General features: G+C 50.9%; 1 protein-coding gene across 5 annotated transcripts in view; it reads right to left on the reverse strand.

Moving 5' to 3' along the window:
* The window catches only part of LOC129822389 (ubiquitin carboxyl-terminal hydrolase 32-like), a 116,776-nt gene that overhangs the window by 35,224 nt on the left and 67,654 nt on the right, over window positions 1-13,898 (reverse strand). For 3 of the 5 annotated variants that reach the window (XR_008754483.1, XM_055880635.1, XM_055880634.1), the window contains exons 12-16: window positions 11,404-11,506; window positions 11,010-11,220; window positions 10,589-10,776; window positions 10,143-10,283; window positions 6,373-6,532 (exon numbers count right to left, since the gene is read on the reverse strand). Coding sequence is in view for 4 of the 5 variants with exons in the window: in XM_055880635.1 (XP_055736610.1) it covers window positions 6,373-6,532; window positions 10,143-10,283; window positions 10,589-10,776; window positions 11,010-11,220; window positions 11,404-11,506 (803 nt within the window). In the remaining variant the exon portion in view is untranslated. The remainder of the gene's footprint in view (window positions 1-6,372; window positions 6,533-10,142; window positions 10,284-10,588; window positions 10,777-11,009; window positions 11,221-11,403; window positions 11,507-13,898) is intronic. The other 2 variants (XM_055880637.1, XM_055880636.1) reach the window with 1 other exon arrangement.

A 13,898-nucleotide genomic window follows, 5' to 3' on the forward strand; every position in this document is an offset into this window, starting at 1 on the left:
TGGGAGGAGGGGGGGAGAGAGAGGAGAGAAAGAGGGGGGCGAGAGGAGGAGGAGGGGAGAAAGAGGAGGGCGAGAGGAGGGGAGCGAGAGAGGCGAGAGAGAGAGGGGGACAATGAGGAGAGAAAGAGGGGGGTGAGAGGAGGAGAAGAGGGGGGCGAAAGGAGGAGGGGAGAAAGAGGAGGGCAAGAGGAGGGGAGCGAAAGAGGCGAGAGAGAGGGGGACAATGAGGAGAGAAAGAGGGGGGCGAGATGAGGAGAAGAGGGGGGCGAAAGGAGGAGGGCGAGAGGAGGGCGAAAGGAGGAAGGGAGAAAGAGGAGGGGAGAAAGAGGGGGGCGAGAGGAGGAAGGGAGAAAGAGGGGAGAAAGAGGAGGGGAGAAAGAGGGGGGCGAGAGGAAGAGGGGAGAAAGAGTGGGACGAGAGGAGGAGGGGAGAAAGAGGAGGGCGAGAGGAGGGGGGGAGAGAGGCGAGAGAGAGGCGAGGGGGGGGGGGGGGGAAGAGGGGAAAACACTCCAGCCTTTAGTGGACTATGAGCTCCCAAAGTCTTGTAACAGAAACACTCTCACACAGACTCTCACACAGACTCTCACACAGACACAAAAACACAGACACAAAAACACAGACACAAAAACACAGACTCTCACACAGACTCTCACACAGACTCTCACACAGCATCTGCTAAATAGCACAGCCTGTGAGAGTTAAATCAACACATTATTACGAGAGAGAATAGTTCAGTTCGTGGAGGATTAGTTGTAAGGAAGCAGCAAGAAAGTGTGTTTTAGATTAGATCATTTAATTAAGACTGATTCATTAAAATCAACTCATTAGTGACTCACAAGATTCAAATCTGATTCAATCATAAGTCAACAAAAATCAATATTAGTTCAGTTAATAAACAATTACTAAAAACAAAAATGGAACTGATTATTACTGATTTTAAAATTAAAGCCCAAAAAAAGCAAAAAAGAAAACCTTAATCTGTGATTGATCGGTTGTACTTTGTCAATACTTTGAAAGCAAACAGAATGAATCAAAAGCTGTAAACAGCATATTTCTCCCAGCAGCACCGCCTTGCTCTTTGGTCAGTATGTCTGAGTCTAGTCATTCTACGGCACTTGCAGCAAATGTGATCGTGGGTTCGATTCCCGCTGAGGCCACCCATAGATAAAATGTATGCACGCGTGACTAAGTCGCTTTGGATAAAAGCATCTGCTAAATAGCATACAGTATATTATATATGATTATTTCTATGCCTGGTCAGCTGGTATTTGTGACTGGAGCCAAACTAACTCCTCTGGGCCAGATATCTGATAGCACCGGAACGATTAGATTACCACTCTAATGCCTCATAGTGCCTCTGTGCACCACTCCAATGCCTCATAGTGCCTCTGTGCACCACTCCAATGCCTCATAGTGCCTCTGTGCACCACTCCAATGCCTCATAGTGCCTCTGTGCACCACTAATGCCTCATAGTGCCTCTGTGCACCACTAATGCCTCATAGTGCCTCTGTGCACCACTAATGCCTCATAGTGCCTCTGTGCACCACTAATGCCTCATAGTGCCTCTGTGCACCACTAATGCCTCATAGTGCCTCTGTGCACCACTAATGCCTCATAGTGCCTCTGTGCACCACTAATGCCTCATAGTGCCTCTGTGCACCACTAATGCCTCATAGTGCCTCTGTGCACCACTAATGCCTCATAGTGCCTCTGTGCACCACTAATGCCTCATAGTGCCTCTGTGCACCACTAATGCCTCATAGTGCCTCTGTGCACCACTAATGCCTCATAGTGCCTCTATGCACCACTAATGCCTCATAGTGCCTCTATGCACCACTAATGCCTCATAGTGCCTCTGTGCACCACTAATGCCTCATAGTGCCTCTGTGCACCACTAATGCCTCATAGTGCCTCTGTGCACCACTAATGCCTCATAGTGCCTCTGTGCACCACTAATGCCTCATAGTGCCTCTGTGCACCACTAATGCCTCATAGTGCCTCTGTGCACCACTAATGCCTCATAGTGCCTCTGTGCACCACTAATGCCTCATAGTGCCTCTATGCACCACTAATGCCTCATAGTGCCTCTATGCACCACTAATGCCTCATAGTGCCTCTATGCACCACTAATGCCTCATAGTGCCTCTATGCACCACTAATGCCTCATAGTGCCTCTATGCACCACTAATGCCTCATAGTGCCTCTATGCACCACTAATGCCTCATAGTGCCTCTATGCACCACTAATGCCTCATAGTGCCTCTATGCACCACTAATGCCTCATAGTGCCTCTATGCACCACTAATGCCTCATAGTGCCTCTATGCACCACTAATGCCTCATAGTGCCTCTATGCACCACTAATGCCTCATAGTGCCTCTATGCACCACTAATGCCTCATAGTGCCTCTATGCACCACTAATGCCTCATAGTGCCTCTATGCACCACTAATGCCTCATAGTGCCTCTATGCACCACTAATGCCTCATAGTGCCTCTATGCACCACTAATGCCTCATAGTGCCTCTATGCACCACTAATGCCTCATAGTGCCTCTATGCACCACTAATGCCTCATAGTGCCTCTATGCACCACTAATGCCTCATAGTGCCTCTATGCACCACTAATGCCTCATAGTGCCTCTATGCACCACTAATGCCTCATAGTGCCTCTATGCACCACTAATGCCTCATAGTGCCTCTATGCACCACTAATGCCTCATAGTGCCTCTATGCACCACTAATGCCTCATAGTGCCTCTATGCACCACTAATGCCTCATAGTGCCTCTATGCACCACTAATGCCTCATAGTGCCTCTATGCACCACTAATGCCTCATAGTGCCTCTATGCACCACTAATGCCTCATAGTGCCTCTATGCACCACTAATGCCTCATAGTGCCTCTATGCACCACTAATGCCTCATAGTGCCTCTATGCACCACTAATGCCTCATAGTGCCTCTATGCACCACTAATGCCTCATAGTGCCTCTATGCACCACTAATGCCTCATAGTGCCTCTATGCACCACTAATGCCTCATAGTGCCTCTATGCACCACTAATGCCTCATAGTGCCTCTATGCACCACTAATGCCTCATAGTGCCTCTATGCACCACTAATGCCTCATAGTGCCTCTATGCACCACTAATGCCTCATAGTGCCTCTATGCACCACTAATGCCTCATAGTGCCTCTATGCACCACTAATGCCTCATAGTGCCTCTATGCACCACTAATGCCTCATAGTGCCTCTATGCACCACTAATGCCTCATAGTGCCTCTATGCACCACTAATGCCTCATAGTGCCTCTATGCACCACTAATGCCTCATAGTGCCTCTATGCACCACTAATGCCTCATAGTGCCTCTATGCACCACTAATGCCTCATAGTGCCTCTATGCACCACTAATGCCTCATAGTGCCTCTATGCACCACTAATGCCTCATAGTGCCTCTATGCACCACTAATGCCTCATAGTGCCTCTATGCACCACTAATGCCTCATAGTGCCTCTATGCACCACTAATGCCTCATAGTGCCTCTATGCACCACTAATGCCTCATAGTGCCTCTATGCACCACTAATGCCTCATAGTGCCTCTATGCACCACTAATGCCTCATAGTGCCTCTATGCACCACTAATGCCTCATAGTGCCTCTATGCACCACTAATGCCTCATAGTGCCTCTATGCACCACTAATGCCTCATAGTGCCTCTATGCACCACTAATGCCTCATAGTGCCTCTATGCACCACTAATGCCTCATAGTGCCTCTATGCACCACTAATGCCTCATAGTGCCTCTATGCACCACTAATGCCTCATAGTGCCTCTATGCACCACTAATGCCTCATAGTGCCTCTATGCACCACTAATGCCTCATAGTGCCTCTATGCACCACTAATGCCTCATAGTGCCTCTATGCACCACTAATGCCTCATAGTGCCTCTATGCACCACTAATGCCTCATAGTGCCTCTACGCACCACTCCAATGCCTCTGTGCACCACTCCAATGCCTCATAGTGCCTCTGTGCACCACTCCAATACCTCATAGTGCCTCTGTGCACCACTCCAATACCTCATAGTGCCTCTGTGCACCACTCCAATACCTCATAGTGCCTCTGTGCACCACTCCAATGCCTCATAGTGCCTCTGTGCACCACTCCAATGCCTCATAGTGCCTCTGTGCACCACTCCAATGCCTCAGTACCACTCCAATACCTCATAGTGCCTCTACGCACCACTCCAATACCTCATAGTGCCTCTGTGCACCACTCTAATACCTCAGTGTCTCTGTGCACCACTCTAATACCTCAGTGCCTCTGTGCACCACTCTAATACCTCAGTGCCTCTGTGCGCCACTCCAATGCCTCATAGTGCCTCTGTGCACCACTCCAATGCCTCATAGTGCCTCTGTGCACCACTCTAATGCCTCATAGTGCCTCTGTGCACCACTCCAATGCCTCATAGTGCCTCTGTGCACCACTCCAATGCCTCATAGTGCCTCTGTGCACCACTCCAATGCCTCATAGTGCCTCTGTGCACCACTCCAATGCCTCATAGTGCCTCTGTGCACCACTCCAATGCCTCATAGTGCCTCTGTGCACCACTCCAATGCCTCATAGTGCCTCTGTGCACCACTCCAATGCCTCATAGTGCCTCTGTGCACCACTCCAATGCCTCATAGTGCCTCTGTGCACCACTCCAATGCCTCAGTACCACTCCAATACCTCATAGTGCCTCTACGCACCACTCCAATACCTCATAGTGCCTCTACGCACCACTCCAATACCTCATAGTGCCTCTACGCACCACTCCAATACCTCATAGTGCCTCTACGCACCACTCCAATACCTCATAGTGCCTCTACGCACCACTCCAATACCTCATAGTGCACCACTCTAATGCCTCATAGTGCCTCTGTGCACCACTCTAATGCCTCATAGTGCCTCTGTGCACCACTCCAATGCCTCATAGTGCCTCTGTGCACCACTCCAATACCTCATAGTGCCTCTGTGCACCACTCCAATGCCTCATAGTGCCTCTGTGCACCACTCCAATACCTCATAGTGCCTCTGTGCGCCACTCCAATACCTCATAGTGCCTCTGTGCGCCACTCCAATACCTCATAGTGCCTCTGTGCGCCACTCCAATACCTCATAGTGCCTCTGTGCGCCACTCCAATACCTCATAGTGCCTCTGTGCGCCACTCCAATACCTCATAGTGCCTCTGTGCGCCACTCCAATACCTCATAGTGCCTCTGTGCGCCACTCCAATACCTCATAGTGCCTCTGTGCGACACTCCAATACCTCATAGTGCCTCTGTGCGCCACTCCAATACCTCATAGTGCCTCTGTGCACCACTCCAGTGCCTCATAGTGCCTCTGCAGCACATCCCCAATCTGATTACCATAGAGCTACATTAGTGGAGGTTCAGGCACATAAACCGCCTGGAAATTACAGACTTGACTAACAGAAACCTACATATTCATTTTGTTTACATTGACTTGACACCCCATGGTGTGGCACACATCACACTGCCCCATGACATAAGAGATGGAATAAGCTAACCTGGGTTTACCGCACCTGAATTAAACACAATCTGTTAAAGTAGGCTAATTGGCTAGCATTGCCATCAGCTGTCGTTTACAGTTTCTGTTATGTCATCATTATAACACTTTTTTTTAATGTAGGCTTTACGAAGGGCGTGTCAAGCTTTATAGCACCACTGTTGTGACAACAAGGCTATGCGGACAGAAGAGTAAGCGTTAGGCTCTCAGTGTCTTTTAGTACGGTCAGTGGGCACCATATCCACCCCCCTATGGACCATGACTCATCCTGCAGTCCATTCTAAGAACTTGATTAGGGGCCGGACCAGTCCATTTTAGGGGCATGATTAGGGGAAGGATCAGTCCCTTTTAGGGGCATGATTAGGGGCCGGACCAGTCTATTATAACAGCATGATTAGGGGTGGACCAGTCCATTATAACAGCATGATTAGGGGTTGGACCAGTCCATTATAACAGCATGATTAGGGGTGGACCAGTCCATTATAACAGCATGATTAGGGGTGGACCAGTCCATTATAACAGCATGATTAGGGGTGGACCAGTCCATTATAACAGCATAATTATGAGTGGACCAGTCCATTTTAACAGCATGATTAGGGGTGGACCAGTCCATTATAACAGCATGATTAGGGTTGGACCAGTCCATTATAACAGCATGATTAGGGGTGGACCAGTCCATTATAACAGCATGATTAGGGGTGGACCAGTCCATTATAACAGCATGATTAGGGGTGGACTACAGTAGTAGTAGTAGCGTTTGTTGGCTCCTAGCAGGCCGTCTTTCTTGCTGCAGGCTTACGTTACCTCTGGGGAGGTGCTGGGGGAACATTCTCAGGCTGGTCATACCCATGTTAACCCAGATGTTGGACTGGGGGGTGCGTGTGGCGGGCTGCTGCCGCAGGAAGAGAAGGTAGCGTGGGAAGAGCTCCAGCTCAGCACGGCCTGTTTTCGTCTGCTGGATCACCTGGGAAAAAAGGAGAGGAGTACCTTCACCCAACAAGTACCTCCGCCCTGACCGGTACCTCCCTCCGCCCAACCAGTACCTCCCTCCCACCCAACCAGTACCTCCCACCCACCCACCCAACCAGTACCTCCCACCCACCCACCCACCCAACCAGTACCTCCCACCCACCCACCCAACCAGTACCTCCCACCCACCCACCCAACCAGTACCTCCCACCCACCCAACCAGTACCTCCCTCCACCCAACCAGTACCTCCCTCCACCCAACCAGTACCTCCCACCACCCAACCAGTACCTCCCACCACCCAACCAGTACCTCCCACCACCCAACCAGTACCTCCCACCACCCAACCAGTACCTCCCTCCACCCAACCAGTACCTCCCTCTACCCAACCAGTACCTCCCTCTACCCAACCAGTACCTCCCTCCACCCAACCAGTACCTCCCTCCACCCAACCAGTACCTCCCACCACCCAACCAGTACCTCCCTCCACCCAACCAGTACCTCCCTCCACCCAACCAGTACCTCCCTCTACCCAACCAGTACCTCCCTCTACCCAACCAGTACCTCCCTCCACCCAACCAGTACCTCCCTCCACCCAACCAGTACCTCCCTCCACCCAACCAGTACCTCCCTCCACCCAACCAGTACCTCCCTCCACCCAACCAGTACCTCCCTCCACCCAACCAGTACCTCCCTCCACCCAACCAGTACCTCCCTCCACCCAACCAGTACCTCCCTCTACCCAACCAGTACCTCCCTCTACCCAACCAGTACCTCCCTCCACCCAACCAGTACCTCCCTCCACCCAACCAGTACCTCCCTCCACCCAACCAGTACCTCCCTCCACCCAACCAGTACCTCCCACCACCCAACCAGTACCTCCCACCCACCCAACCAGTACCTCCCACCCACCCACCCAACCAGTACCTCCCTCCACCCAACCAGTACCTCCCTCCACCCAACCAGTACCTCCCTCCACCCAACCAGTACCTCCCACCCACCCAACCAGTACCTCCCACCCACCCACCCAACCAGTACCTCCCACCCACCCACCCAACCAGTACCTCCCTCCACCCAACCAGTACCTCCCTCCACCCAACCAGTACCTCCCTCCACCCAACCAGTACCTCCCTCCACCCAACCAGTACCTCCCACCACCCAACCAGTACCTCCCACCACCCAACCAGTACCTCCCTCCACCCAACCAGTACCTCCCTCTACCCAACCAGTACCTCCCTCTACCCAACCAGTACCTCCCTCTACCCAACCAGTACCTCCCTCTACCCAACCAGTACCTCCCTCTACCCAACCAGTACCTCCCTCCACCCAACCAGTACCTCCCTCCACCCAACCAGTACCTCCCTCCACCCAACCAGTACCTCCCTCCACCCAACCAGTACCTCCCTCCACCCAACCAGTACCTCCCTCCACCCAACCAGTACCTCCCTCTACCCAACCAGTACCTCCCTCTACCCAACCAGTACCTCCCTCCACCCAACCAGTACCTCCCTCCACCCAACCAGTACCTCCCTCCACCCAACCAGTACCTCCCTCTACCCAACCAGTACCTCCCTCCACCCAACCAGTACCTCCCTCCACCCAACCAGTACCTCCCTCCACCCAACCAGTACCTCCCTCCACCCAACCAGTACCTCCCACCACCCAACCAGTACCTCCCACCCACCCACCCAACCAGTACCTCCCACCCACCCACCCAACCAGTACCTCCCTCCACCCAACCAGTACCTCCCTCCACCCAACCAGTACCTCCCACCACCCAACCAGTACCTCCCACCCACCCAACCAGTACCTCCCACCCACCCACCCAACCAGTACCTCCCTCCACCCAACCAGTACCTCCCTCCACCCAACCAGTACCTCCCACCCACCCAACCAGTACCTCCCACCCACCCACCCAACCAGTACCTCCCTCCACCCAACCAGTACCTCCCTCCACCCAACCAGTACCTCCCACCCACCCAACCAGTACCTCCCACCCACCCACCCAACCAGTACCTCCCTCCACCCAACCAGTACCTCCCTCCACCCAACCAGTACCTCCCACCCACCCAACCAGTACCTCCCACCACCCAACCAGTACCTCCCTCCACCCAACCAGTACCTCCCTCCACCCAACCAGTACCTCCCTCCACCCAACCAGTACCTCCCACCCACCCACCCAACCAGTACCTCCCTCCAACCCACCCAACCAGTACCTCCCTCCACCCAACCAGTACCTCCACCCACCCAACCAGTACCTCCCTCCACCCAACCAGTACCTCCCTCCACCCAACCAGTACCTCCCTCCACCCAACCAGTACCTCCCTCCACCCAACCAGTACCTCCCTCCACCCAACCAGTACCTCCCTCCACCCAACCAGTACCTCCCTCCACCCAACCAGTACCTCCCTCCACCCAACCAGTACCTCCCTCCACCCAACCAGTACCTCCCTCCACCCAACCAGTACCTCCCTCCACCCAACCAGTACCTCCCTCCACCCAACCAGTACCTCCCTCCACCCAACCAGTACCTCCCTCCACCCAACCAGTACCTCCCTCCACCCAACCAGTACCTCCCTCTACCCAACCAGTACCTCCCTCTACCCAACCAGTACCTCCCTCTACCCAACCAGTACCTCCCTCCACCCAACCAGTACCTCCCTCCACCCAACCAGTACCTCCCTCCACCCAACCAGTACCTCCCTCTACCCAACCAGTACCTCCCTCCACCCAACCAGTACCTCCCTCCACCCAACCAGTACCTCCCTCCACCCAACCAGTACCTCCATATTTACATTTTCTACATGAAAAACATTGTGTAATGTTTCAACTGTTCTGTATTCTATTCATGTCATGTATTACATGTTGTTGATTTTAAATGAGTGTTTTGCAATTGTTTAGTAATTATGTATTTCTTCAGTTTTATCTGTGCTCAAAAATAAATAAACTCTGAGGGCTGAGCCCTAACTTTAGGTATGCACACACAACTGAAACCTTCACAAAAATCATCCACAACGGTGTGAAAACCTCTCAAGCTAGACCCAGTCCTAGAGGTGCCCATCTACGGTTCAGTGGTTGTGTTGTGGTCTGTCTACGGTTCAGTGGTTGTGTTGTGGTCCGTCTACGGTTCAGTGGTTGTGTTGTGGTCCGTCTACGGTTCAGTGGTTGTGTTGTGGTCCATCTACTGTTCAGTGGTAGTGTTGTGGTCCATCTACGGTTCAGTGGTAGTGTTGTGGTCCGTCTACGGTTCAGTGGTAGTGTTGTGGTCCATCTACGGTTCAGTGGTAGTGTGAGGGGAGGTTGTGGTCCATCTACGGTTCAGTGGTTGTGTTGTGGTCCATCTACGGTTCAGTGGTTGTGTTGTGGTCCATCTACGGTTCAGTGGTAGTGTGAGGGGAGGTTGTGGTCCATCTACGGTTCAGTGGTTGTGTTGTGGTCCATCTACGGTTCAGTGGTAGTGTTGTGGTCCATCTACGGTTCAGTGGTTGTGTTGTGGTCCATCTACGGTTCAGTGGTTGTGTTGTGGTCCATCTAGGGTTCAGTGGTTGTGTTGTGGTCCATCTACGGTTCAGTGATAGTGTGAGGGGAGGTTGTGGTCCATACGTACCGGTCGTGGCAGGCTGAGGTTGGCTCCATACCAGTGGAACAGTGCCCTCCAAACAGGTTCTGGTACCGTCTCAAAGTCCCTGCCCGCCACCAGCTGTAAGGACTGCTTCAGCCGGCCTCCCTCCATGGTCAATGTGGGGGCCTGGGGGAACAGGAGAGAGACTGGGGAACAGGACACACATTGCCCTCTCTACTCCTCCATTACTGATGGAGATACACAGGCCCTGCCTAATGCCTGGCCGTATCATCACAGGGCTGAGGGGTAAGACCACATAACTAGGAGGAAAGAGAGAGAGAGAGCGAGAGAGGCTCAAGTGGGAGAGTTTGGATAGAATAACACTTTTCTCTGTGAACTTAAATCAACAACTTGATGTTTGAAAACGGACAAGACAACGTATTAGACATAGCTAATGTAACCACTATATAATATAGGGGGCAAACACACACCTTCATGGGGTCTGTGTTAACCAGGGGCTGGTTGTCGATGGCTCCAGGTCTCTGAGGTGCCAGATGGGACTGAGAGAGGGAGGGGATGTGGCCGTTGGCCCCGGAGAAACACTGGTTGTTGTCTGACACGTTGTGTTGCCGAGCAAAACAGATATCTGTGGCTGAGGGTCCGGCCTGGGGGGTCACCACTGAGGAGGAGGAAGGGGGGGGGGCATCAGAGGAACACTTTACATTCAGGTACAGGAACACTTTACATTCAGGTTAAGGTACCCTTAGAGGGGTTGTAAAAGGGTTAAAAGTAGTTTATAAAGAGTAAATCATGAATTAATAAGTAGTTTATAAATAATGAATAAACAGTTATAACCCATAGTTTGAGGTTGTAACAGCATGCACAGCGCTGCCTAGTGGTCCAGTCACTGACCTGTGCTTTGGGTCTCTGTTGCTTCAGAGGCGCTGGACACAGCATCAGGGGACCTCTCCTCTGAGGCGCTGGCTGGGCCGGGCAGACCTTCCCCTACACAGCGTACCCCTACCCCTGGCTCCAGGGGGGCAGGCTTGACGGTGGCAGAGGCCTGAGGATTCCTCAGAGAGGAGAAGATAGAGGGCTGATCCACCACGATGGACTTGTGGTCCTGAGGAGAGAGAGAGGAGAGGGTAGAATGGTTAGTAACCTTGGTGTGTTGTGATGATCATATTCTGCTCTTCAACGTAACAGTTAGGGGTTCCATTTGGCACCCTATTCCCTATGTAGTGCACTACATTTGACCCTATGGGCCCTGGCGCTATTTGGGACGCAACCTTGGACTTCCACTCACGTATTTGACGTAGTCTTTCCACAGCGTCCACCACTGGCTGGAGATGAGGAACCAGTTCTCACCAGGCTGAAACCCATGTCTGCCCTCTCTGTCCAGCCACCCCCTGAACACACACACACACACACACTAGAGTTGAAAGCTTTAAACTGGGGGGCGGAGCTAGCATGTTGGAGTGAACGGCTGCGTGTGAGAGGCTCCTGCAACTTTTTTGCGAAATAATCTAACTTAACCTACTTTATGATACTTTTTACAACAAACGTTTCTTTCTAATACAACATCGTAACTTTCTGTGTAAAAATGCCGAGTAATAAGCGACCAAAGGACAATAAATCCACATCGGAGGCCTACTCCACACCAAACAACGAGACAGACATGGCGGAAGGCACAGGCAACAACGTGACACTTAAAGAACTTACCCAGGCTTTGGGAGAACTACGTGTTGCTTTAGCTGAGGATCTTAAGGCTACTATTGCTGAACTGGACACCAAAATCGAGGGCACCATTCGAGCGGTCGCTTCGCAGGGCCAGAGTATTGTGGACCTTGAGAGGGCTTCTGAATTCAGCGCTGGTAGGATCGACGAGTTAGAGAAGCTGTGCTCGTCACTACAGGGTACTGTGCAGAGGCTTTCTGTGAAAGTGGTCGACCTGGAGGGCCGTTCCAGACGTAATAACCTTCGCGTTGTTGGTCTGGCAGAGGGGGTAGAGGCGGGCTCTCGCCCCACCGACTTCTTCGCCAAGCTATTGAAGGATGCAATGGGATCGGACGTTTTGGCTTCGGACCCCCAGCTGGACCGTGCACATCGCGCCCCTGTCCCAGTGCCTGGACCGGGTCAACGCCCTCGCCCAGTAATCATCTGTTGTCACAGTTTCAAGACCAAGGATCTTATCCTGCGCGAGGCCCGAATGAGGGGCAACCTGTTACATAAAGGGCACCCCTTCCGTGTCTATGATGATTATGCGCCCGATGTGGCAAAGGACCGTGGCGGCTACAGAGATGTCATGGCCAAACTCTACAAACTCCATCTTCGCCCAGCCTTGCTCTTCCCTGCAAGACTAAGAATTACCCCGCCCTCTGGTGAGAAGATGTGGCTCTCCTCGGTTTTGGACGCAGAGAAGTTTATCCGGGAACATACGCCAATCCCCCGTACAGGTTAGAGTGCCTTGTCATTGTGTGTTAGGGTCTGCTCATGGAATCGAATCCATACTAAACCATAACGGGTGAAACCGTATTGAACGGTCTCAACAAGGGCTACCGAACATGTAAGATGCTGTGGAGGGCGGTCTTGGCTCTCAATTAAAGTCACTTTCATTCTGGCTGTGTTCAGAGCGATGCCTATTTAGGATGCCTTCCAGGTTTGATCATTGACACTTTCGGATGAATATACTTATATGCCCCCCATTTTTTTTTGTTTCGTTATTTATTTTTTAATTCTTACATTTATTGTTATTACAATACCATTTATTTAAAGCTTGCAGGGGACTGGGGGTGATGGTGGGGAAGGGGCAGACACAGACACCTGGATAGCAGGTGGATGTTTTGTGCCGTTCTGCCTTTGATATAGCCGAGGGCCGCTCTCCCGATTAGATCCCTACCAGCCCTCTGTAGTGTCTAGGTAGGTGTGCGTACATATAATTATTATTTGTACTTTATAATTATTTTCTCTTAGCATGTTACTATTATGTATGTGTATATTTTAAATTAGTGTAGATTATTACTCTGGGGCATGAATGTTTCTGTATGTATGGGTATGTATGTGTATATGCGCATATGTAGATATGTATGGGTGTGTGTGTGTATATGTATATTTTTAAATATATACCTTTATATGTATTTTTTGGGGATGTGTGTGTGTGTGTATGTGTTTGTATGTATGTGTGTGTGTGTATGTGTATGTATGTATATATGTATATATATGTGTGTATATGTATGTATGTATGTATGTATGTGTATATATATATATATATGTATATGGGTAAGTATGTGTATGTGTGTGTATGTATACATGTATATAACCTTTTTATTTATTTATTTTCTGACTGGGGGATACGTTTAATTTAGAAAAATTCTTGTTTCCGATCTAACCCACAATATGTAAATGTACGGCTGTCTAAGTTGGTTGCTGATGGTTCATGTTTAGACCGGCAGTGCTTAGCAAAATAATCTTGTGATGCTATATCTTGCTTATCTCAGGGATAGATAGACCCAAGATGACGCTTAAGTGCGCAATATGTTTAGGTTGAAACTTATTCTCTTTAGGTTTATTAGATGCTAATTGGACACTTTATTCGCGGGAGCCTCCTCAGTTCATATGTTAGTAGAAGTTCTAGGATAGTGAGAGGTGAACGTACAGTTGGGATTTTATTTCTGTTTCACCTCTTGTTCGAGGTCGCGCCGTGCTTTTTTGGCATCGGCCAGACAATGTGTTTATTATTTTTATTTTTATTTTATTTTCTCTCCTATTTGTGTATGCCTGTTAAAGGTGGGTTGGGCGGGG

This window comes from Salvelinus fontinalis, chromosome 24 (assembly GCF_029448725.1).
Source record: "Salvelinus fontinalis isolate EN_2023a chromosome 24, ASM2944872v1, whole genome shotgun sequence".
NCBI lineage: Eukaryota > Metazoa > Chordata > Actinopteri > Salmoniformes > Salmonidae > Salvelinus > Salvelinus fontinalis.